General features: G+C 36.9%; 1 protein-coding gene across 4 annotated transcripts in view; it reads right to left on the bottom strand.

Annotated features, from left to right (window-relative positions):
* Positions 1–8,645: 8,645 nt before the first annotated feature.
* TBC1D19 (TBC1 domain family member 19) overlaps positions 8,646–27,522 on the bottom strand; it is a 173,277-nt gene continuing 154,400 nt past the window's right edge. For 2 of the 4 annotated variants that reach the window (XM_032334034.1, XM_032334037.1), the window contains 5 exons: positions 25,827–25,936; positions 23,348–23,439; positions 16,713–16,828; positions 11,487–11,557; positions 8,646–10,493 (listed from right to left, as the gene is read on the bottom strand). In XM_032334034.1, the coding sequence (XP_032189925.1) occupies positions 10,419–10,493; positions 11,487–11,557; positions 16,713–16,828; positions 23,348–23,439; positions 25,827–25,936 (464 nt within the window). In that variant the 3' untranslated portion in view covers positions 8,646–10,418. Of the gene's footprint in view, positions 10,494–11,486; positions 11,558–16,712; positions 16,829–18,314; positions 18,366–23,347; positions 23,440–25,826; positions 25,937–27,522 lie in introns of those variants that run through there. The other 2 variants (XM_032334035.1, XM_032334036.1) reach the window with 2 other exon arrangements.

The following is a 27,522-nucleotide window of genomic DNA, read 5'->3' as shown; positions in this document are numbered from 1 at the left end:
CAAGTGCACATAGCACTCTTATGAATACAGAATATATTATTGGCCAGCTAACAAGTCACCACAGATTTCAAAGAACTCCAGTCATATAAAGTATATTCTCAATGACAGTGGAATTATGGTAGAAATCAATAGCAAAGATAACTATAGGAAACTTGTACTATTTGAAACTAACCCATGAATAAAGAATAAATCAAAGAGAGAAATTAGATAGTATTTGAACTAAATTAAAATACAGTATCTGGAAATTTTTGGAATGCAGCTAAAACAGTGTTTAGCGGGAATTTATACTGTATGCCCTATTTGGCACTGACTGGCATTTTATAGATGAAAAAATTAAGGCTTTTAAAGGTTAGGTAATTTTGCCAAGGTTGCAGAGCTAGCAAATGTTGGAGCTGGGTTAATAGAGTATATACAAAAATATAGGATATTGTGAAAATATTTGCTTTCAAAGTGTTGACTGTTCCCTCTGTGTCTAGCACAGGAGTTACTAAGATGCATAGTTCCCTGGCACAGGTACAGGAACTCTTCCTGTCTCTTCCAACAATCTCCATCACATGGAATAGATGTCTGTTGTCTGGTGGTTCCTTAAAGGCAGGGAGTCGTTCCTACTCAGCAGATGAGTCCACTGACCTTATCCTGGGGCTGAAGTCGAGGGTTGGCCTTCTGTCCAGGGAAGTTCCTGTTCCTCATACACTGACCTGTTATTTTTGTACTTTGCTACCAGCCTGGCAATATCAGACCTCTGACAGAGTTGGGGTTCTATCAGCCTGTCCACTGATCCAAATGTTTCTTTCCATATATGTATTCAAGCCTTCTTATTTGCTTTAGGCTCTCATACATGAAATAATCATTCAGCCACTTTTCTCCTACACTAGGGGAGGTTGCACAACACAAAAAATTGTGTGCCCCTTTTGAAGGTTAGGCACACAGTCCTTTGAAAGGTGAGAGAAAGAGAAAAACCTGCATGTTTCTCTCTATAGAGTCTTACAATTGGCGTTCTAATCCCCATTCATTGATTCCTTCATTCATTCTCTCTGTCTCTGGGTCAGTCCATCACCGTACATGCTATGGGTGCAAATTAAGTTGTGTACTAAAGATAATTTGTTGCTTTCTATATTTCATGAATACTTTGCAGTGATTTCATTTATAAAGGAGGGATCCTTTTGTCTAAGCAAAGAAAATAGTCTCTGAGTTGAAACAATGAATAGGCAAAAGCCAAAAGAGGGGAGAAGAACTAAATTCACTGGGTGGGGAAAAAAAAGAAAAAAAGGCTAAGACACCAAACTAGTGCAGTGCTCTCTCAGAGACAACCACAACTGCTGTCTGTAAAGGCAGCTGACTGTAAGTAGCACATGACCTTAGGTTGCCACAGGGAGCAGCTGCCCCACCAAGGAGAAATGGTCTGGACCACAGTGGTCAAACTGGTGGCTTAGTCACCTGTGAGAGGACCAGCCCATCCACATATCCCTATTTATCCCACTCTCCATCAGAATTCCAAGCTTCTCAAGTCATCAATTATCTAAACTTTCCCTTAATTGGACCTAATTCCCACCCCACTTTTTATTTCCCTCCCTGGGAAAGCATTTCCCTTTGTCTCTTGGAATTTCCAAGTCACAATGTGAGGTGAATAAACTATTTTCCAACCTCTTCTCTGAAAGTTCTCTTCACCTTTTCACTTAACTAAAAGCAGGCTGTATCCTGGGGACACGGTTTCTTTGCTGCTCTCTCTCAAATGGATTATTTCTTTTCTCTTACATTCAGAGTGATTCAGCACCAGGCTTACTTGGCAATGTCAATTTGAGTTTTACTCCCCCTTCCCTCTTGCAAACTCCTTCTGCTCCTTTGAGGCTCCTACCATCTGGTCACACCACTCTTCCTCCTCCAAGTTACAGTTACTAACTAGTAGCTTCGGAGTCTTTCCTTCTGATTCTCAGAAAAAGTAACTTGCAAGTCTGTTTTCTTCTTCTCCCCTACTTCTGTCATCCTCTTTGGTGACTTCAATATTTATATGATGATTCATCCAACACACCACAGACTCTTGGTTTCTTGACTTCCTCATATTTTCAATGATGGTTTCCTCTACTCCATGTCTGCTATCCACCATGCCTTCGATCTTGGCATCAACAAAAATGGCATCAAGTTCAAAATTTCAAATGCAAATATCCCATTCTGGTTACAAACATTATCATCCCAAATTACTTGCTGAAGTACCCTTCCTTCAAAAATGCTTTCTCTTTTTTTGTATTTACCTTTAATCCTCCCACCCTTCTTTATCAGTATCTATCATCACCCCCTAGTTATCCTTCATTTCTCTTCTTTTCTAGCTTACATCCCATGACCCATCATTACAGTTTCTTCCTTGCAACCCTTAACTTTCTTATCCACATGAATAAGGCTTGGAGGTCCAATGAACAGCACATGTCTTCCTGCCCGAGTTCTGAGTACTTGAGAGATAAAATTAAAAACTAAGCAAATGAAAGCTTATGAAGATGATATATCATCTTTCTTGCTGATAAAGTTAATCTCAGGAAGTGTGACTTAATTTTGCAGCAAGGACAGGTTTTTCAAAACGTATGCGCTCAGTGATGCGCTGAACAGCCACCTCCCCTGCCATACGGTGGCTTCCAGATTTTCTAAAGCCAGGGTGTAGTGGAGCAGTACAGAATATATGCTTGCTTTGGGTTGTTGGATCCCAAGAGAAATAGAGAAAGGAGTTGGCTTTATATGCCCACTCACTGATCCCAACTTCATCAATAATTTAATCTACTCCTGGCCACGGGAGGAGGGAGTGAGGAACATTACACCAGTGAACAACAACTGCACCGAAGGAAATGTTAAGACTTGGCAATACATTTCCCCCAACACATCTCTTCCTCTGTTACACTTGTCTTAAAATAACCCTGCTTTGTGGGGTCTTTTCCCTGTCAGTACCAGAGCCAAAAGTTGTCTTCAAAATACTTCTACACATTTTATCTTATTTGATCATTATAAAAACCCCATGAGAGACCCTGGACAGGTAGAAGCACCTATATTATAGGAAAGAGAATTGAAACAATGTGAACTTACTATCGTATGTCATAGCTGATACAATAAATCTAATTTATCTGAGAGGAGGTGGATTGATTTCCTGTTCTTGCTGCAACAAATCGCCATACACTTAGTGGCTTCAAACAACACAAAATTACGATCTTATAGTTTTGGAGGTCAGAAGTCCTAAAACCGAGGTGTCAGCAGGGCTGGGTTCCTCCCAAAGCTGTTGGGGAGAATCCGTTACCTTGCCTTCTCCAGCCACTGAAATGACCTGCATTTCTTCCTCCATTTTCAAAGCCAGTAGCACATCCTCCAATCCTTCCCTGACTCTGACACTCCTGCCTTCTCCCACTTACATGACAAAGGACCCTTGTAACAAAGTGTCTTTTGTCATGTAAGGTCACATACTCACTGGGTTCAGGGACTGGAACATGAACTTTTCTGGGGGACCATTATTCTTCCTACCACTGACGGGATGGCATCATTGCTTGCAAAAAGAGGGGTTACTATTTTATTTACATAAGAAGTTCTGTCTCTTACCATTGTTACTGAGAAAGTGAACTTACAAATACATATATATCAACATTGAATGCTCAGCATAATACCTTGTTCCAAGTAAGCATTTAGTATTTGTTGAGTAAATATCTACACACCACATTATCTAAGAAAAAAGTTTTAAGGATAAACAGTAATTGAAGAAGTAATATAAAAACAATCACCTAATTAACATAAGAAAGACATTGAAAATACTTTAAGTCAATTGCTTAAATTAAAAGGAATAATTTGAAGAAGCCATTTGGATGATTAGCAGCATGTAACTGACCAAATTTATCTTCACTGTGTATCAGTATGTCTCCCCACCTCATTCTGAATCTGTTTCATTTCCTCCCACTGTTTTATTCTTAAATTGACCAAACTATTACACTGGTATATATTTAAAATATTTATTGCACTTATTCATGAAAGAAGTACATTTAATTTAAAATTAGGTGAGCTGTAAAATTTCTATATCCTATTGGAAATTCTAGTCAGCGAATTAAAAAAGCATATAGATTTGAAAAAAAATGTAAAATTGTCTTTATTTATAGATGACATTGTATATGTAGAAAATCTTAGGGAAGCTACAAAAAAGGGTTTAAGGGATGGTAAGTTTATTAAGGTCTCAGGATACAAGGTCAATATTAAAATATCAATTGTGTTTCTATATATTGACAAACCATTGGGAAGTGAAATTAAAAATATCATTTACAATAGCATAAAAATGTGAAAGAATTAAGGGTATTTTAACAAAATATGTACAAGAGTTCTACATGGAAGACTACAAAATATTACTGAATGGAATTGAAGAAGACATAACTAAATGGAAAGCTATCTCATGATCATGGATTGGTAGGCTTCGTATTGTTAAGGTATCAATTGTCTCCAACTGATTTATGGATTCAATGCTTTCTCAATAAAAATCCCAGCATCTTTTAAAAAATTTTTGGTACAAGTGGAAAGTTGGTTCTAAAAGTTATTTAGAAATGCAAAAAACTTACAATAGCCAAAATAATTTTGATATAGGAAATAAAATTAGAGTATTTGAGACTACCTGATTTCAAGATTTACTCTAAAGTTGCAAAATCAACACGGTGTGATATTGGAGAAGGATAGATATAAATTGGAACAGAATAGAGTTTAGAAATAAGGCCACAGATTTATGATCATCTGATTTTATATAGAAGTGCTGACATAAAAGGGATAGCTTTTTTTTTTTTTCCCAAATAGCACTGGGACAATTGCATATCTATATGCAGAAAACGTGACCCTCAATCCTTAACTCTTGTACCATACATAAAATTAACTTAAAAAAAAAAAAAAGGATTATGGGCCTAAATATAAGAGCTAAAGCTATAAAGTTCCTAGAAGAAAACATAGGGAAAAAGTCTTTGTAACCTTTAGTTATGGAAAAATCTCTTAGCTAGGACACAAAAAACATGAACCATAAAAGAAAAAAGATAACCTGTTTCAATAAAATTAAAATTTTTGCTCTTTAAAAGACAATAAAATTAAGAGATAAGCCACGGGGTGGGAGAATATATTACAAGATGTAAGTGTACCCAGAATAAGAAATTCTTACAACTTAAGTAATTAAAAATGGGCAAGATATTTGAACACTTTTAAAAAGATTGTGTAAATGGCAAATAAGCATGAAAAGATGCTCAATGTCATTAGTAATCAGGGAAATGCAAGGTAAAACCACCTATCAGAATGACCAACATGATAACACCAGGTGTTGGTGAGGAATTGGAGCAATCAGAACGCTTACACACGGCTGGTACGAATGTAAAATGGCAGAACCACTTCAGAAGAGGGTTTAGAGGTTTCTTAGAAAGTTAAATTTATGCTCACGAATGACTCAGTAAGTCTACTCCAATGTATTTACTCAAAAGAAATAAGGATCTACGTCCACATAAAGGCTTGCACACAAATGTTTATAGTGGCTGTATCCGTAATACACCAAAGTATGAGAACATGGATGCCCATTAGCAATGATGGAAAAACAAACTGTAAGAAATAGTGATACACTGAAACACTGCTCAGTAAGAAAAAGGAATGGACAACTAATCACACAACATGCATGAATCTCAGATATTACGCTGAGTAAAGAAACCAGACACAAGAGTACCTATATAGGGCGCGGTTTATAAGCGCAGTTTATAAGTTTATATTTCTAGAAAGGACCAATCTGATCGGGGACAGAGCAGATGAGTGGTTGTCTGAATGGAAAAGGAAAACCAAATGGGAACGGGCTTAAAGAGAATTGTTTCAGATGATGGAAATGTCGTATAGGACAAGTGATTGTGATGGTGATGTGGGTCTATACATTTGTTAAACCTCATAGAACTGTACAATTAAAATGGATATTTCACTGTACATAAATTATACCTTAGTAAAATAGACTTAAATGCAAAAAGTTGTTTATAAAGTTGTTTATGAAGTGTTTTCTTCTCTCAAGATATTCTTCCCTTTTGGAAGGGAAGATATTCTCCTTGTGGAGGCAACTCCACAAATCAACTTTGTGGGTAAAACAGCTGTGTGACACTGAACAAGGTTAAGTTACTACTCTGAGCAAGTTTCTTTCTCAATAAAATGAGTGAATTAGGTTAGATAATTTCATCTGTTCATTCAATAAACGTTTTTTAAAGCCCACGATGGGGCAAGCACAATGTGAGGTTCTAGAGATATAAAGCTGAAAAAGAAACCATTTTGGCCCTTGGGGAGTTATAGTCTAGTGCAAGAAAGACACGCTAGCATGATTATGATATAGCTTATGTATACGTAGGGTATGAGGAGAATTCATAAGCAAGCAGTCTTCCCTGATGATGCAATACCTGAGTTGGATTTTGAGGTAAAAGTAAGAGTTCAGGAAGAGGGAAGAGAAGGCATTCTGAGCAGAGGGGGCTGAATGTGCAAAGGGCCGAAGTCGAGAGACATACTATGTGTTTAAGGTACTTCAGGTGGCTCAGTAGGTCTGAAACATAGAATTTATCCTTCTAAGGTCATGGTGTGTCTTGAATGAAAAAAGGTTTAAAAAAAATCCCTCCAGTTTAAGCAGTGTGTAGACAGGAGTCCTGTACCACGTAATGACACCCATGTTGTAGTGGATCGTCTAAAACGTAAAATGACTGACCTTCAGTTAGGATCCTTTCTGTGGCAAAGAGAATCTTCTGGCTCATGTAACACAACACTCGTGGGGCAGATTGGTGCGATGTGACTGGGGGATCAACAAGGTCAAGAGAGCATCTTTTCACGTTTTCCATTTCTAGGCGCAGCTCCAGACACTATATCCTCTTTTTTATACCCAGCTTTCCCAGAAGATTAAACCAAAGTCTTACAATCAAGTTTCATCAGTCTTCATTGGTCTTAGATTTTTGCACTGATCCTGAAGCAATCTCTGTGGCCAAGAGGTACATGGTGACTGGCTTGACCAGGACCCAGAGGTCCTGGGGTGAAGTCAGCCTCATCTGAAGCATATGGCACCAGGGGTGGGGGTGGAAATCTCCAAAAAAAAGGGAGACTAGTAGCTACTTAGGAGGAATTATGTTTTAAGAAAAGGAGACCCCCAACAATTTTTAGAACAGATCAGGGGATACAAACACAAATGAACAAATTCTTCTTTCATCCTCCATACTTAGGACCAGTAATGAAAAGTGACTTCAGAATAAGGTGATGGGAGGGGCGCCTGGGTGGCTCAGTGGGTTAAGCCTCTGCCGTCGGCTCCGGTCATGATCTCGGGGTCCTGGGATCGAGTCCCGCATCAGGCTCTCTGCTCGGCGAGGAGCCTGCTTCCTCCTCTCTCTCTTTCTCTGCCTGCCTCTCTGCCTACTTGTGATCTCTCTGTGTCAAATAAATGAATAAAATCTTAAAAAAAAAAAAAGAATAAGGTGATGGGAGAATCAACATGTATACAAAAAACTGTCTCTCAATATTCTAAGTAACCATAGTAGTGGATGAGCAGTTTTATGAGAGCAAAGAGAAGGGTGTAATTAATTCTAACATACAGACTCCAGGGTGTCTTCACAAGAGAGATTTTTCAGTTGGGCCTTGAAATATGGAAGTCCTTTTGGCAGAGACAGGTGCGTGGCCTCAGCTGACTGAAGATGAGCAAGCAACCTGGTGAAACTCAAGTCCAGGATAATGGACCAGAGTGGGGGCCTAGGAATAGAAAGTCCCAGCTGTGGATAATTTGTCATGCTATGCTATGGAGTCCGGACTTTATCCTTGAAGCAGTAGGGTGTTGATGAATTTTTAAGCATGGAAGTGACAAAACCAAGTGTATTTAGAGAGCTGTAGGAATAGATTAGACACTTCCCGAGAGAAGAAGGAAGGAGGTAAGTATAGAGGGAATAAAGGTAAGTTTTGAAGCAGAAGGCTGGGGGAGGTTCAACCTTAATGGTCTTTATTTTCTCTCTGAACTAGGAAGAGAAAGTACCTGCAGAGTATAAGAGGGTGCTATGCAGTTAAGACCAGCTGGAAATTTCAGGTAGCCAGAGCGCTGCACTACCAAAACATTCTATCAGAAAGATTGTTCAATAAACTCTTCCATCACATAAAGTCATACATATTAGTGGGTGAACTGAATTCCAGAAGAGCCAAATACAATTTGTCTACTAGCCTGTTTTACGGTCAGTGGGAATGCTGCAGATAGAAAGATTACATGAAATCTTACATGGTTAACACGGGTCACTTGGGTCCTCGTGACCACTAGCAGAACATCTGTGGGGGTTTTGGAGGTTGGTAGGAGGTGGCGCAGGACACAGGAGGAAGGAAGGCAAGAGGGACAGCGTGAGGAGTGCGGCGAGAGGCAGAGGGGGGCAAGACAGCCCGAGTGCCCTTGATGCACGATTTTAACAAGCAATTAAGAGCAGCACCGGGCCCGGAGGGGTTTGTGATGGCAGCAAGATGTGTAGCAGCTTTGGGATTCAGATTCAGAACTGCTGGCTGGAGCCACCTGTTTCAAATGAAAGGATCTGCTCTGCCATGTTCCAGGTTTCATGTTTTTATAGTCATAGTCTCAAATTATCAAAAAAAGTCAGACAGATACAAATGAAATTATGCATTTTTCATATGTATCTTCTACTACTTGGCCTTAAAATGTTGTATTTAAAATTAATTACCAACAACATCTTACATTTGTTTAGTGCTTTACAGTTAAAAAAAAAAATCACTTTCAAATATATTTTCTAATTTAGTCTTACTCCACCTGGAAAGGTAAATAAGAACAAATGCAATAATTTTCTTTTGCCAGCCCCTTACACCTTCCACCCCCTCAGCTGTAGATGAGAGAGATTAAATTATCTAGGGACTCACTGCTAGGACAGAGCTCTCAGTCTGGAGTTTTTCTACTTGACCACTACATTGGAACTTTGAAAAAAGGTTTATGAATATTCTCTTAAAGAAGCTAATAATGGGTGTATCTATACACAGTTGACCTTAATCATTTCAAACTCTAACAAGGAAGAAAGTCAAAGGCGTGTGCTTATCTTTGTGATGAATATACATTTGCATATACCCAACGGCAAAGCATATGATTATAACTGAATCACTTTCAGAAGCAATGAAATGGGGCTTCTTAAGAATCATTCACTGAGTCATAAATTATTACTTTGTTTTCAATAAGTACCTGATGAATAAAGCATATAATAAAGATTTTCAAATGAAGAACTAATTCTATCAAACTCCATCACACTTGCAGTCTTGTGTTAACCCTTACACATTACCTAATTTATATATACTCTTTAAATAAGAGTGTCAGGAAATACATCTGGACAAAACTTAATATAATTCTAGGCATCCAGTAAGAGCATCAATGTTTTGATTTGAAGTGGTGTTGAAATGATCAGCATCTTGAATTTGGACTTTTTTTTCATATTCTATCATTCCAAATTACAGAAATGGTAGGTCTTTAGGAAGTGATAGAAAATAAAACCCTTCATTTACAGTAAAGACCAAAATAAGGCTGATGCCCGGCATAATGTCTTCAGTTCTAAAATAAATCTGTATCATACCTACTGCTAGTTTCTTAGCTGCTCTGTCCTGGAAGTAAATCTTGTTAAACAAAGATTCAGCAAAAGCTGATATGCCTTTGATTTTTCATTCCCTTCATCGACTCCGTGGGTGTCCTCTTTGCATACTTCCAAAGTAACAGACTCCAGCAGGGTCAAGTCTTCCAAGGAAGAGGTGGAAGGTTGAGAAGTCTTAAGGGATCACTCCATAATTTTCTCTTTTTCAGAAAGTGATGAAGAAAATACTGTCAGATGGAGACAACTGTATTTGACCTGCTCCACTGAGACCTTTCAGGGAGAAATAAAGTGGAAAGGGATCTAGAAGATCTGCGTGAGACAAAGCCGTTAAGAACACCAAAGTACATTTGAATTCCATTACCTTTTCCAAATCTTCCCACAGTCTACTCCACCCCTGGCTCTGAGCAAAGAGCAATTTACAAGACAAAATGATACATTATCTAGAGATAAATTTACAAACTGACATCAGAAAACTGTCCCAGAGGCTACATTACCTCTTCAAGTTTATTACAGTATCTTTAGTTCCTATTGCATATATTGTTACATGCCTTTTACAAGTCAGGAGTATATATATAGTATGCTCAATTCAGCAGAAGTCATGTCTATTGCTTCTCTCTTGAAAACCAGCAGCATGCAGTGCAATATTTGGTGTGCGGAGTTTTGTTTCAAAAAGTGAAAAACTACTTAGGTTTAACTGAAGAGGGAACATGATCTTTATTGGCTTATATGCAAAGTTTCATTTTGGTTTTATGCAGAGTTTGCATAGTTCATGATTATTTTCTAATGAAAAACTAGATGTGTTGTCAGTGACCTTGAAGAAGATCAGGTGACAGTAGCAAACAGAAAAATTTGAAGAAGAGGCATAACTTTTAAAGTAGAAAGGTCAGCAAGAACTGCCTGAAACAAAAGAACAAAAAGGATTATTAATATCAGTATTCTAATGGGCAAGAGAAGCCACAACAGAAACACCACTGCAATGTAAGCCTGGCATTGACCCCCCTCTAAATTCTTCATGTGTGTCCTAAATCTGTACAGAAACTACAACCTCCCTTCTCTTTTCTGAATGTATTAATGTTAGAACATGTGCAAAATGCGAAAACATGCAGTAGAAAACAACCTGGACTTTTGTCTTGAGCCTTCTTCAAATATACAAGGTAGCAGGAGTTTATAAGAGGTCTAACATTTCAACTTGCTTCTATAAATAAACGTACATTATGAATCTTGGTCCCGTTATTCTAGTATACGGAGTATCTGGCTTCAGGAAATCATTTGGAGATGGAACTAATGTTTATTCAATTGCAAGATGCATAAACATCCTCTTCCCTTTAAACAAAGAATGTAGGCAGCTATTTTAGGGGTAATATTTAAATTTCTATGTGAGATAACAAATACACTAATATGGTAATTCACTATTTAATTGAACTATGTTTCAACTGAAAATATATTGAAAAGAAACCAGCTTTAAAGAATTAACTCATTATTAAAAATAACCAAAAAGGCTTGTATCTTTACTGTATCATCTGAATGCATGCTCTTTAACTCTCTCAAATAGTTTTTCTTTGTTCTAGCAGAATACTTAATAAGAAAATAATAAGAAGATGCAACCGAAGACCCAATAGTTGCTACTAAAATTACTGGGTATCTTGTTTCCCATAATGGTTATAATGGTTTCCTGTAATAAGCTTGTTTGTGATTCCTTCACATGAAGATTGTCTTCAAGTAAGGAATTTTGAATACTTATTATTACTTAGCTTGGAACTTACAGGTTTTAACCGAGTTAAAAAATTAGGTTATGAGTAATGTGTGTCCTATGCATCTGAGACTAAAGGGCCTGAGCCTGGCAATCTCTCAGGAACTATTTCCATCCCCTCCGAGTAAACTTATCCTTACTTCAGCTGCGGCCAGTGATGTCACCTCCATCAGGTTCACTGCTCGGAAAGCAAACACAGCAGCTGCCAGCACTGGAAAAGAATGCACACTATTTCAACTGCTGGCCTACCCATCAGCCTGACACACTGCCTGCGATGCCCACACCCCACCAGGAGAGCTCAGAATGCACGCTTTACATGACTGCATGCGTGCATTCTGCACAAAGGCCTCGTGAGGACTGGAAGTCGTCAAGGATGGAGTGCCTGATGGCTAGATAGATCAAAGCCCACAGTTTTGGGAAAAAGGAAAATTCAGTGGTCTTAAAAGAGCCATTTTATAAATTGCTTCTTTCCTACCTATAACTTAAGTCATAAGTTCTGAAATATAAATAAATAACAAATACAATATCATAAATACAGATAAATAAAGGTTTATTTTGATGCAGGTGTTTCTTACTAATGCAACAGGATTCTGAAGTTATATGAAGACTATTTTAAAATTCTTCAGATCATGTTTCGTATGTATGAAGGAGGTGTCCTGATAGACATGTGTAATAAACCTTTACTTAAAAAAATTTTTTTAGTATTTTGTTATATAGTTACACTTTTATATTCAGCATTGCCTTTCATAGAGTGTCATAAATGGATAGTTCTGTGGGGAGAGCTGCTGTGGACTGATCCTCAAATTTATATTAATGTTGGCTATAGGAAAAAGAAGTTGAAACTTTGAAAAAAAATCATAGGACACCTCACAGGTCAATACTATACATGGAGTAGAAACCAATATTTGTCATATCCATCATATGCATGTGACAAGAAAGCAATGCTAACGGGTAATTCTTCTTACTACATAATCTGCCATAAAACCCCATGTGATGGAATGCATCATACTGAACAGCAAAAGGACCCAAGTAAGAGGTGGGTACCCTGACCCAGAGATGATGCTGCCTCAAGATGACTCTTGACTTTCCCTTGTTTCTTCTTTTTTATCACCAGTGGTGGTAGTTTCCTCTACCCAATAAGTCATTGAAATTTAGGAAATAAATGGTAAGGAATCTTCAAAATTACTGAAAGACTGGCTCCCAAGTATATGGCACAACTAATGCAAACACACACACACACACACACACACACATATGTATTTTAAGTACATTTATAAAAATAATAATGCTAATGATAATTCTCACAGCAACTCTATGAGTTAAGTACCACCACTAGCCCCATTATATTAAGATGGAAATGGAGGCTCAGTGAGTTGGGAGGACATGTTTGGAGTCCCACTGGTAGAAAATAGTAGACTGAAAACTTAACCCTGGCTCTGGAGCCTGCGCATCTAACCATTCACTCTGTGATGACTTTAGTGAGACTGAAGGTAAGTAGTACTGACCCTTCCCTGATATGAGAATCTGGGTGCTTTCCTATGAATCGTCATCTCTGCTATCCTTCAGAATGGTTTTCCAGAGATGGCCTGAAGCATGATGCTATGGTGACCCTGAACTCTGAGAGGTAGGTGGCTGTGCCTGAGGAGTGGAAGTCAGCATCCAGACCTCTTAATTTCCCCAGACACTGAGTGCAACCAGACCAGACTGGGAAACATAGGCATTTTTCTAGGGTACAACAGATTTTGGACAGTCTGACAAAAAAAAAAACAAAAAAACAAAACAACCCCAAAATAAAAAAAACAACACTGCAATTAGTTAGCAAAACTCTGAGGAAAAAAAAAAAGATAATAGCAGTAAAACAAAATTTAAAAAGTCAGATCAAGCTGGGATTATTTAATATGTAACAAGGGATACAAGAGATCAGGGACAAAGAATTTACCTTTTAACTGAAAAGGAGAAAGCTTAAGTACTTTAAAGTCACTAAGCTTCTAAATTTATAAGAATATCAAAGAGAAGAATTTCTGTGGACCAGCAACTTCTTTATAGATTCCTAATATCTGGAATCATTTTGACAATGGGGACATTTGAGAAGCTAAGGACTGTGTGACTGTTACTTCCTATTGTATGTGTGATTTAAGAGGGTTGATGAAAGCTTGACAGGATGGCCACATTTTCTGCTGTAGCAGGAAAGAGTTTTACATGGTGGGAAATTGTTTTTCCAAAGGTAGATAAGAGGGAGGAAAAAAAGATCAGTTCACTAATTGACCTTAGCATCCCAAGTGCTTATGTGCTCATAACCTTTATTTATCTTGGTGTCACATCACAGAAGTTCCTTTGCGTCTGCTTCATGTTTGATTTGCCCAGCCCTTCCGCAGAACACGTTTTTTTGCCAAGGAGTAAAGATCTCCACATTGTGATATTCTCAGCTGCAATCATGCTTCACAGGAAACATAGAAACTCTCACATTTACCTGTAGTTTTTTAAGCTATTCCCATCGTTTTATTTTTTTAATTTTTTTTATTTTTTTATTTTTTAAAGATTTTATTTATTAATTTGACAGAGAGAAATCACAAGTAGACGGAGAGGCAGCCAGAGAGAGAGAGAGAGGGAAGCAGGCTCTCTGCTCAGCAGAGAGCCCGATGCGGGACTCGGTCCCAGGACTCTGAGATCATGACCTGAGCCGAAGGCAGCGGCTTAACCCACTGAGCCACCCAGGCGCCCTCCCATCGTTTTAATTCTAAGCAACTCTATCACAAGCATCAAGACACCTATGCTTTAAACTGTTTTTAAGGGGCGCCTGGGTGGCTCAGTGGGTTGGGCCGCTGCCTTCGGCTCGGGTCATGATCTCCGGGTCCTGCGATCAAGTCCCTCATCGGGCTCTCTCCTCAGCAGGGAGCCTGCTTCCCTTCCTCTCTCTCTGCCTGCCTCTCTGCCTACTTGTGATCTCTCTCTGTCAAATAAATAAATAAACTGTTTTTTAAAAGACCCAATTAATTTAAAAATAAAGCCAGTAATATTTACTAACAATTTCAAAAGACTATATAATAACTCACTTGAGCAAAAAAGGTGGCCCCAAAATACCCATTCCAAAAACATCTGAAATAATAAAAACTAATTTGGGTGTACCTACATGAAATGCTCTAACCCGTGGCTCCTTATTTGGATTCATGGTAGGGGAGTCCCCACCAGTTTAGTTCCATTTCTAGATGTTCTATAATTCTTCTCTGTTGATTTAATAAAAGACTCAGGGAAAGGGGATGGGTACAACAGTGCAGACTGTATCGCTCTACCGATCAGCATTTTTATTAATGTATTAAGTCACAGCAGAGTACTAGTTTAGACCAAATGCGTTATTCAACATTCATTTATTTCTCTCTCACTTGAGAGTTTGCTGGGGAGTGGGGTGTGATAAGTCACAAAGTGCGAAAATTTAAACTGAAAGAGGTCTTGAAGTTCTTCCAATTCAGCATTTCTTTCCCAGTAGAAAAGCTCTTAACTTTTGGGTGACAGTTAAAAGCCCATTCTAGTTTTGAAAAATCCTAATTATTAGAAGGTACTTTCTTGTACTGAGCCCCCTTCTTTAACATGCTCTAATATCTTTTTGCAATGATACAAAAAGCTATACACAACACTCTTCAAAATTTATGACATACCCAGAAGAGGTTTATTTGCTGAAAAGTCTAAAATCCTGTTGCCTGAGAAATGGTAGCAGAAAACAAGGCTTCTTAGCTTGGAGAGTAGAGGCTTTGGGGAAAGGCAAGAGTAGAAAAAACATGATGATGACCATGGTTTAACAGGAGTACATTTTAACAAGGTATATTGTCCAGAAGTGAAACGGGCTATGTTGGTAGACAAGGACTCCAACACTGAAGAGTTCAAGCAAAGGATGAGAACTGCCTATCAGAAACACCTAAAAGGAGTCATACCTGAGGACCTCTAGGATTCCTCTACCTCTAGATTGTAAGTGTCACTGCCATTCAGCCAAGAGAAATGAGGGCAGACCCTTCTTTCCTAAGTCTTATCTGTGTGGGCTTAAAACCCAATTGAGATAGAAGGATAGTAGGAGATATTAACATCAGTGAGTGGTATCTGTGATTATACCAAGGGTGACACTGATCTTCCTGGCACTTTATTATTACTGTAATTTTCCTTTTTAAAATGCCATACAATTACTCTAGACCTCTCAGCATTCAAGAATATGTTAATATGGTACCTAAAGAATCTTCTGCAAGAAAAGGGTCTTCTTTAATTAAGCACTATTTCCACCAACCCAGAGAGGTGTCTTTACAATGCTATCAATATAAGGTAAGGAAATGAAGGTCTCACGCAGGTTACATAATTTATTCAATATTACACAACTGGAAAAGTTTGGACCCAGCACTCTGCCAACTTTTCTACTCTCCATCCATTATTGTGGAAACCTTGTGCTATTTACCTGAACTTCCTGATAATCCCAATGATTAAAAATAACTGAGCCTATTTTGGATAAGAGAAACAAAGTAAATAACAAGAAATCTGTGTCCTATGTATTACCATACAGTTGTCTTGTGTGTATACCTATTGTAAGAAGTACTTAATTATAAGTAAGAGATAAATCTGTGGCTTCCTGGAAAAAAAAAAGAAATATTTTTTTGGCTTAAGAGAATACGTAAGAGGGGAAACTCAACCACCAGGAGTCAGAGACTGTTAGCAAAAAGGAAAAGGTTGGGGCGCCTGGGTGGCTCAGTGGGTTAAAGCCTCTGCCTTCGGCTCGAGTCATGGTCCCAGGGTCCTGGCATCGAGCCCCAAGTTGGGCTCTCTGCTCGGTGGTGAGCCTGCTTCCCCACCTCCCCTCCCCTGCCTCTCTGCCTACTTGTGATCTCCGTCGTCAAATAAATAAATAAATAATCTTAAAAAAAAAAAAAGGAAAAGGTTTTGAGTTCAGTAGAAGCTGAAGTCCAGGAGAGCTGAGATCTCCACTCTGTAGGGAGGTTCCTTGTCAGTGTGGATTTTAGGCAGTGGTTGGGAAAGGGCACAGCAGAGATATCAGGGAAGCCAGGAACAGAAATGCAGTATACAACCTGCTGCATGGACGTCACAGAGGTATAGCAAGTCCTGGCTCGACTAGAAATGAGGGAGGAGAAATGGACTTTCCTGGGAGCAAAGAAAGAAAGATGAGGAACACCCTAGTGTTGGGAAGGTACAGAGAAGTATCTAGATGTTAGAACTTCAGTACTTGTTTTCTAAGGCAGATAAATCTATTAAATATTTATGAATTAGAAATGACAGATAACTATAGACTCAAACTGCAGTTACAGATGATGAAGGTTAGAAAGGAAAAGGGCTTTATTATAGAAACATGTGTTTTACAAACAAGCACTTATTACCAGCAAGAATTTCCAGAGAGTTGTATCCTAGGATTCTATCCCACAAAAGTAGGAGTTGATCTGTAGCTAAGTATCCAGAGAAAGCTCGAACCATCCACTTAAAGGATATGCGAAGTCTGTAAGCAAAGAAAAAAGAAAATGCATCTTAACAGGGACTTTTCTTACGAAAATGCAGTATCAGAAGAGCCAACCAATTCTATTGTTCAGGTAACTTCTCTGTGAGGCTTAGAAATCACCTATGCTTTTAAATTTCACATGCCCTCTTAAAAGCTGCAGAAGGGTAATGGTGAGAAACCGCAAGTCTTCAAATTAGTGGTTTCAACATATTAAGAGGAAAAATTTGACCTGCTGTGTTATAGTTCAGCTTTCAGAAAACTCACTTCTATGTTCTGTTTCAGGGTCTGAACTCATTAGGTATCAATGAGGTGGTCTTAAGAGTCAATAGTTCTTAACAGTTTGAATCATGATTATTTGAATTTTCATTCAAAATTCTTGAAAAAGTGCTTGCTAGCTGTACGCTTTTGCAATTCAATGCATTATATACCTGTATTTTTTAGTCAAATGGCTACATAGTACGAATAAAATATAGTTCAGTTTTCAGAAAACTCACTTCTATGTTCTGTTTTAGGGTCTGAACTCATTAGGTATCAATGAGGTGGTCTTAAGAGTCAATAGTTCTTAACAGTTTGAATCATGATTATTTGAATTTTTATTCAAAATTCTTGAAAAAGTGCTTGCTAGCTGTACGCTTTTGCAATTCAATGCATTATATACCTGTATTTTTTAGTCAAATGGCTACATAGTACGAATAAAATAAAACAACAGGCAGGAGTCTTTGAAGATAAAGAAAAATAGTTTTAAAGCTATAAAGGACCTTAAAACTAGATTTCTGATTTCAAACCCTCCATTTTAATGGGAGGTTATCAGAACTCTGAAAGGTCAACCAGAAAATTCAACTGATTTTGCAAAAAACAACAAACAAACAACCCCCCCCAACCCAAGAGATATGGGATCCCATTACTTACAAGTAGGTTACGTTATAATAATAATTTCTCTCTGCAATCAGGAAATGAACTCTGTACTATCTATTAGCATCTAAACATCACTTGATTGTCCCTGAGAGGTGCTAGGCAAACTCTTTGCTGGAGCTGTTATAATATTACATAGGTAAATATCTGTGCTATTTTCTTAAAGCAAGAGAATGGGACCTGGAGATTGCCATTGTTGATGTGGTATTAATTCTCTTAAGACCAAAAAACACCCCTAAGTTTTCAGAAATTCCTCAAGACTAGATAACTATTATTCTAATATAACAAAGTACACGCAGAGAGTAATATTGACAAATTAAACTTTTTGGTTGGTTTTAGAATATCTGTTTATAAATGCTGAAGAAAGTTTTGGCTACCAGATATTTTAAATTTAAAAAGATCATTTGACTTTTAAGTCTAAGTTATTAATGTCATCCAGTTTCATTTTACTGGATCCCTCATGGTGTGTTATTAGAACAAGAGCACCCCACACTGTGCTCCATCCATATATAGTGCAGAATTAGTTTCTTGGAAATAGTTTATTGACGTATAATTTATGGGGAGTAAAATTTACCTTTATTAAGGCACAGTTCTATGAGTTAAGAATCAAATGGAAACTTTACAACTGAAAAATACAATAACAAAAACAAAACAAAAAACAACTTTCATTGGATAGATCCAACAGCAAAATGGTAATGACAGAGAAAAGAGCCAGTGAATTTAAATATAGATCGGAAGAAAGTATCTCATTAGAACCATAGAGTAAAATGGATTGAAAATAAAATGAGTAGAGTTTCAGGGACCTCTGGAATGAGACCACAAGTTTTAAATTTGTATCACTGGAATCCTAGAAGAAAAGGAAAGTAAGTATGGTTCAGGAAAAAATATTTACAGATACATCCTAATTAAACTGCTGAGAACTAAAGACAAAGAGAAAAAACATTTTTCCTGAAATGTTTGGCAGAATTTACCAGTAAAGCCATCCAGGGAGTTTATCTGAAGGTAGAATGTGATTAATTAAAAAATGTATACTGTAAGCCCTAAGACATTGTTATGGGCTGAAAGTTTCTGTCATCTCACCAGCCCCCCCATTCATGTTGAAACCTACCCCCCAGGGTGCCTGAGTGGCTCAATTTGTTGAGTGACTGCCTTCAGCTCAGGGCATGACCCTGGGGTCTGCAGATAAGTCCTGCATGGGGCTCCCTGCTTGGGGTGGGGGGTCTGCTTCTCCCTTGGACCTTCCCCTTCTCATGCTCGCTCTCTCTCATTCTCTCTCTCTCAAATAAATAAATAAATAAATTTTAAAAAACCCCCAAACCAAAACCTACCCCTCAGTGTCATGGGGAGTAGTCAAAGAGGGAGGGTCTTAGGGTGGTAAGTGAAATGACATAGCTTTAGAGGGTGAAGCATTCAGGATTGGGCTTAGTGTCTTCATAAGAATCATGACAGAGTTAGTTTCTCTTCTCTGCTCTCCACCATGTGAGAATACAATAAGAAGTTGGCAGTCTGCAGCCTAGAAGAGGGTCCTCACTAGAACTCAACCATGCTCTATCACCCTGATCTTAGACTTTCAGTTTTCAGAACTGTGGGAACTGTTTCAGTAGTTCATAAGCTACACAGTTTATGGTAATTTGTTATAGCAGACTGAACTAAGACAGGCATCTATCAAAAAAATGTTTTAAGAAAGGTATAAATAATAATCCAATAGTAGAGATAAAATGGAATAAAAAATACTCAGTTCAAAAGCAGGCAGGAAAAGAGGAAAAATAGAATAAAAAAGACAAATAGGGGCGCCTGGGTGGTGCAGTTGGTTAAATGTCTGCCTTCAGCTCAGGTCATGATCTCAGGGCCCTGGGAACGAACTTGCTGAACTGGGCTCTCTACTCAGTGGGGAGCCTGCTTCTCCCTTTCCCTCTTCTTGCCGCTTCCCCTGCATGTTCCCTCTCACTCTCTGTGTCAGTAAATAAGTACAATCTTTCAAAAAACAAATAGAAGATAGTAGATAATATCAATTGCTATTATTTTAATCAATAAATCAATTATAAATATAAATGGAATAAATACAACAATTAAAAAGACAAATTGCTGTACGGGAAGGCCCAACTATACTTTTGACAAGAAAGCCACTTAGAAAATAAAGAAATCGATCATCAATACACTAAAACCTAAAGGACATATGAATTGTAATTGAAAGAAAGCTGGGATGGCTATATCAAATGCAGTAGGTTTATTACCAGGAATAAAAACATTAAGTAACGATAAAGGGACCAGTTCTTCTAAAAACAGAGCTTCTAATGCATGAAGTAAAAACATATATAGCAATGAAGGAAGAAATAGACACACTCCCAATAATAACTATATTATTATATAATAATATATATAATATATAATAATAACTATATTATTAATAGACACACTCCAATAATAACTGGAGACTAACATTTCTTTCTCAATAATTAATAGAGAAAGTAGACAGAAAATAAGTTTATAGAAGGCTTCAATATTATCAAAAACTTGATGCTGTTGCCATTTACAGAACATTCTGCTGAACACCAGGAGAATATGAATTCTTTTGAAGCGTACTTGGTTTTTTTTTTTTTTTTTTTTTTTTTTTGACAGAGAGAGATCACAAGTAGGCAGAAAGGCAGGCAGAGAGAGAGAGAGGAGGAAGCAGGCTCTCTGCTGAGCAGAGAGCCCGACGCGGGACTCGATCCCAGGACCCTGAGATCATGACCCGAGCCGAAGGCAGCGGCTTAACCCACTGAGCCACCCAGGCGCCCATTGAAGCGTACTTGGAATAGTCACCAAGACAGATCATATTCTGGGCCATAAAACAAACTTTAGCACATTTAAAAAAATTGAAATCTCATGAAGCATGTTGTCTAATTACAACATAATTAAAATAGAAATCAATAACAGAAAGGTTTCATAACTTTCCAAATATTTGGAAATTAGACAACACACTTCTATATAACCCATGATCAAAGAGAAAGTCACAAGAGAAATTTAGAAACACTTCAAGGAGCGCCTGGGTGGTTCAGTCAGTTAAGCACCTGACTCTTGATTTTGGCTCAGGTCATGATCTCAGGGCTTGTGAGATGGAGCTCTGCAACAGGCTCTGTGCTGGGTGGGGGTGGGGAAGGAGTCTGCTTGAAATTCTCTTTCTCTCTCCGTCCACTCCCTATCCCCCTCCCACACATGGGCTCTTTCGAAAGGAAGGAAGGAAGGAAGGAAAAGAAAGAAAGGAAAAAACATTGTGAATTGAATTAAAATGAAAATACAACATATCAAAATTTGCTGCGTGGAGGTAATGTGGTGCTTTGAAGGCAATTTATAATAATATTCCTTATATTAGAAAAGAAGAAAGGTCTCAAACTAACGACCTTTAACTTTAAACAAGAAAACAAGAGCAAAATAAAAGGCAAACATGAGGAAGGAAATAATAAATACAAAAGCATAAATCAGTGAAACTGGAGACAGAAGAACAATAGAGAAAATCAAAGAAAATAAAAGAAAACCAAAACATGGTTCTTTCAAAGAAGAATAAAATTAATAAAGCTCTAGCCAAACAAGAAAAAAGAGAGAAAATATAAATATCAATCTCAAGAACGAGAGAGGTGTTGTCACTGTGATTCTCTGGATATTAAAAAGATTAATTAAGAATATTTAGGGAATATTATGAATAACTTTATGTCCATAAATATGATAACTTAGATTAAATGAACAAAGTACTAAAGCTTATTCAAGAAGAAACAGATAACCTGAACAGTCTTATTATCTACTGAAGAAATTAAATTCTAATTAAAAACCTTCAACAGCATCAGTTTTAATTCATAAAAGCCTTTGAGAAATTGATTTCTAGCTTGACAATTACATTTTTATGCTTTCTTTTGCATAAGAATTTTAATGTTTGCTATAAGTCATTGAAATAAATGTGTTCCATTTTCATGATTAAAATGTATAAATTGGCCAAAAAAAAAAAATCAGGACTTTAGTTTTAAGCAGTAAACTAAATGTCTTCATCCTAGAAAGCTTCATTATATACAAATATTCATTGCAGAAGAGTAAAACAGAAGCCAATTTACTACAAGTTTAAGAAAAAAAGACATGCGCAATATGAAATATTTCTGCCACATTCTTGTTTTTATCACCTTAATCGTTAACAGAATCTTGTTTTTTAACGGCTACAAAGGAAAGAGTATAATCTCAGTATTATCAATGGATGAAATGAGGTATTGTTTTATTAAAGGTATTTCTAAGATCTAAGATGTCTGACATTCAAGATCTAAGATGTGCTTTAGAGAAAGTATATATATGTATAAAATTTTATTTTATTTACATATATTTTTATTTACATATATATACACACATACATATGTCTATATGTATAAAATCCTTGACTACTGAAACAACCTCATGAGGTAGAAATTCTCTTGATTTTAAAGACGAGGAAGTTGAATTATCTTGATTTAAAGAAAGAAATTCAGGGACGCCTGGGTGGCTCAGTTGGTTAAGCAGCTGCCTTCGGCTCAGGTCATGATCCCAGTGTCCTGGGATCGAGTCCCACATCGGGCTCCTTGCTCCGCAGGGAGCCTGCTTCTCCCTCTGACTCTGCCTTCTACTCTGTCTGCCTATGCTCGCTCTCGCTCGCTCTCTCTCTGACAAATAAATAAATAAATAAAATCTTTAAAAAAAAAAAGAAAGAAAGAAATTCAGACTTAGATGAATTAAATAACTTCATCAGGATTATACGGCTTAGTAGATAGAATTTAAGTCCTGGTCTGTCTTTGAAACTCACCCACTCATCCATCCACCCATCCTCCCATCCACTTGGTGTGGATTCAAGTATGGAGAAATCAATACTAAACTACTGCATTTTCTATTAACTACAGTTGTGATCTCAAAGAGTTAATGCTCCTTTCAAATATGCCCTGCCAATAGGGGAAACTGGTTTCACAGAGGGGAAGACAATGACAAAACATTAATAAATCATTTAGAAACTTCTGTTGCCTTCGACATTGTTATTTTAAAAAAAGAGAAGGGACCAATAATATTGAAGCCCAGAGGTACCATACCGACATGTTCACTGATAACTCATACTGAGATAAACGAAAAAATATTCAAACTTTTGGAGCAAAATAATCACAGTGTACAATCATTACTAGGTAACTGATTCAGTTTCCTTGAACAAAAAAGCAAACTTTAACCTATATAGCTTTCATTAAGTTGTTCTCTGGTAAACTTAGCCTAAAATGACTTAATTTTAGTATTATCACATTTCTTACATAGTATTTGTGTTCACATATTTTTTCTCAATTTTGGCAATACCTTTCCTTTTGAATAGAAATCAGCTCATTTTGGTGATCCTTCCACAAGGCACAAAAATCCCAGCAAATAAGAATTCATTAGGATTTTGGATGTTCTTCTGAGAATTTTTGGCACAACATAGAGTTACACTCTATTACTTGATAATCTGTGTTTTATTGGAGAAATTGTTAGTTTAATTTCCCTAAAGAATTGTTTATCTTTACATTGTATGCTTTAAAGTGATATAATAGTACCTTCTGATGTCAATCTATTCTTTAATTAGGAGAGAAAGGCACTCACGGTTGAGCCCCAATTTCTCGTAGATGATAGAAGAGCTGAGGGAGATAGGTCTGAAGAAGAGTTTCAAACAGCAAACAGAGGGACACAATACCCTGGATATAATAAGAAAACACAAGAGAAATACATATTTTAGCATTTAAAAATTAACTCTGACAATAAATTATTCAAATAGAAACAAGGACAAAATTATCAACATAAATATTTTTATACTGTCGGAAAGTAAAAAACAGGAAATGCTCTAAAGATCTCCAATACTTTGTTTAAAGATACATTTTTTCCCTCTTACTATTATAGGTATGCTAAGGAGCCTCCTTTTGAACACAGTAGGATCCCCATATAACCTGGTGTATAATATTCAAAGAGTCCAAGGAAAACATCATTTTATAGAAACCTACTACTCTGTAAGCCCTGTATTATCACTTATGTCCAGCAAACTAGTTTTTTCTGGATGCATTCCAGTTTCCAGGTATTTCTTTGTACTACACCCACACCCTTTACTCTCTCCCTCCATAAGTCCCTTCCCTTTCAGCTGCCTCACCCATCCAGAAAAATATTTCCTGCTTTTTTTCACTCTTTCTTTGAAATCTATTCCCAGGGGAAGACTGACCAATGACTGTTTGAAACTTGCATCAGGAAGTTATCAAACAAGAATGCCTGATTACCTTAGTATAAAGCTCTATCTTTCTATCTATATATATAAATCTACTTTTTATAAGGGCATCATTTGTAGAGGACAAAAAGTAACCAATTGAAGCAGATGGTTTTTCAAGTGCGTTTATTACTTGACGACTCTGAATAAAGTCTTTTTTGTACCTCAGCATTCCTCAGGGTTGATCTTTGTGAGGAAGTTTGAATCCTCTTTGTGAGTTTCTAAGGAAAAAAAGGGCTGGCATGGTTCCAAATAGTTCGGTCTGGCTACAAGCCAGAAAAGGAGCTGACCGCCTGTAAGTCTATTCCATTGAATAAAGAAAGGGCAAGAGGCAGGGCTGGCCCAACCAATTCACTGAAAAAGGACACCTCAGGGTCAGCATGGAGCTAGAGAAGGAGTATCCAGGGTTGCTGGATGTCAAGCTTCAGTGCTCTGCACAAGGAAAAACACTGTGGGTGTATCTTGGGCAGCCAGTTAAAAAAATTTTTTTAACTCTGAAGCATAAAATGATACAGATATGAGAGTAAGAAATCTGAGACTAAAAATAAGGTTATTAGAAATCAGAATTATTTATATATTTCTGATTACTCTACACTAAAAATTAATATAAGATAAGCACTAACTCAAGTTGTTTCAGAAAATAGGAAACCCCCCCAAAGATAATTGGTGGTGCTTCATTTGTTCATGGGAGAAACCCTGGATTTCTGTTACTTGTCAGCTTTTACCAGCAATGTAGGAGAGAAAAGGTGGAGACAAAGCGAGGTAGACTAGGAATACACAGGGTTAAACTGTGGCAGAAAAAGAAAAGTGATTTAATTTAATAGTAGTGACAGAGTATTCTCTTCAGGGAACTCTGGTAGCCCTGATACATTTCCATTTAGTGTTTCTTCTGGAGCGTCAGCTGAGTTAACCACAGGTGGACCAGAGCAGGCCCAAAGGTGAAAAAGTATAATTAAAGTAAAATACTGTTTTGACTCAGGCTCATGGGTAGAAAAAAAGATGTGATAGAGGACCAGGAAACATAAAATAGATAAAAATGTTTGACTCCTGGGGTACCTGAGTGGCTCAGTGGGTTAAGGCCTCTGCCTTCAGCTCAGGTCATGATCCCAGGGTCCTGGGATGGAGCCCCGCATCGGGCTCTCTGCTTGGTGGGAAGCCTACTTCCCTCTCTCTCTCTGCCTGCCTCTCTGCTTACTTGTGATCTCTGTCTGTCAAATAAATAAACAAAATCTTAAAAAAAAAAAAAAAAGTTCGACTCCCAGTAGGTTCCTCTTAGAGGTCAAAGGAGCTATCTACTGAACACAAAGAAGTTATCTATAATGGTAACTGATAATTAGTCAAATATGAAAATGATAAATAAGTGACAAATAAATGCTGGATTTTCATTAACAGATGACAATCACAACAATAGTAATAAAAACAGCAGTCATTTATTTACTGAACACCCACCATGAGCCAAGAGCTACCCTGGCAGTCTATAGCCCTAGAGAAACATACTAATCTCATCTCCGAGATGAGGACATCAGCGCTCAAAGAGGGTAGGCAACCTTGCCAAAGTGAATAATAAAGACATTTTTATATGATTTTTCAGTTAACAGATAAAAGACAATGTAAGTGCAATTGATAAATGCCCTTTTCCTCCCTAATTATCACCAAAAATATTTAAATATCAATTTCTTCTTCTCTTCAATTTCACTTATTCTGTAGGAATATGCTGCTTGACATTACAAATTAAAATTTGCTGCTTTACAATTTAACTAAGTAGCAGACTTTTCCTTAAGGAAAGAAAACAGATCAGAGTCAAATTTGATCCAATTTTTATGAACTTACAGAAGGATGAGAAGAGATGGAATGGAGTCTGAAGAAAAAACGCACATACATCTCACGGAATATCTGATACAATTTGGAAGGTTCATGGTAGAGAAAACAAAGTGGTGCAACTGAAAGAATAAAGAAATTAATCAATAACATTGCAGAACTATTATAATTTGAGAAAATAAGTTAATGAAACATGAAAGAATATTTTATAGTAATATTCATTCAAAGACAAGTTTAAAATCATATATATTGTTTCTCCATGTTGAAAAGGAAATAAATACACATGTAAAAAGTTCAGTCCTTAAAAATGATAGAGAAAGGGGTAATTAAAAACTACCATAAACCCAACTTAATGGAATGACACAGTGGAATTACATATAGAGGGATATTAAAGTTCAAAGTAACTTTAAAAAACTAGGTAATGTCAAGCTCTCTTTTTAAAATTGAAATAGTAAGAAAGTGAGATGGAGGTCATTCATTTTCACTTTGTTCACAAAGGATACAGAAGGTTTTTCAAAGTTTTTTATTTTGGAAGTGAGGTAAGTAAAATATAAGATGATTTATGACTAGCATTTAGAATCACGGTCTTCAACTAATTTAATTTGAAAATAAAAGTTTTGATTAACAGTTTAGAATAACTGGTCCTTGAGACTAGCGTTATCTCAACATTTGTACAAAGAAGTTTTTATAGGCTTAAAATAAAACAACTGTCAGGCAGAGGATTTATTTCTCTAATGAATGTTGAATTAAGTTTCCCTTTGCACCCAATTCTTGGCAATTAAGCACAGGTGAGTCAACTCAATCAGACATCCCAAAACTGAATGTCAGAAGTCCTCATCTCAGATGCTGATGTGACAACATGATATTCTGGACTGACATGGTCATGCTTTTCATCTTTTCAAACCTTGAGAATTTTATGCAGCATGCACACATTCATAATGCAGATACATAAAACTGCATTACCTAAATATTAATTTTAAAACACAATGACTTACTAGGTAATTTTAGCTATGACATAAAATGGATAAGTTAGAAATTCTCAGGCTCTATAATCCATCAATACCGTCCCTGGCAGTAGGCAGTTAAATTATCAGGGAAAGCAATAAGCCAACTCAACTCACTTCTTTTTGAAAAAATGAAAGGGAAAAATGATAACAATTTTTAACTCTTACAAAAATAAAAATTCAACTATCTGGAATAAATGTCAGTGCACAATATTATAGATGAGTAAATCATCAAAAGCTAGCATTGCAAGGGCGAGATTTCACTTTTTCTGAAGAAGAAAAGAGAGACAAATCAATTTTAGGGGAGTAAATAAATACCTACAAAAATAAACTACTTTTATATATAAAGAAAAAAATTAAATTATATACAAACACGTTTAAAAACTAACTGGCATATCTTTCCATTTTAAAACTAACTTTAAAAACTTACTCTACTATCAAAATAAATTGCTCTTTGTTAAAATAGCCCAAATTAATGTATTCTACACATTTAAAAAGAATAATTCACATTCTAGTTGCAACAACCTAAGAAAAAGCAATGTGGCATAAATACATGGCATTATTATAAATTCAAAGTGAAGCTATGAAATTTATTTATCTTTTTAGGCATTTTTTCCCTTTAACTTTGAAAGTTATTGATATGTAAAAACCTATAATCTGAGTCTAAAGATTTTATGGATTCAGTACTCATTAATTATCATTTC

Source organism: Mustela erminea, chromosome 2, assembly GCF_009829155.1.
Source record: "Mustela erminea isolate mMusErm1 chromosome 2, mMusErm1.Pri, whole genome shotgun sequence".
Taxonomy (NCBI): Eukaryota; Metazoa; Chordata; class Mammalia; order Carnivora; family Mustelidae; genus Mustela; species Mustela erminea.
Note: the sequence above shows the minus strand (reverse complement) of the source record. Positions and strands in the feature narration are given on the sequence as shown.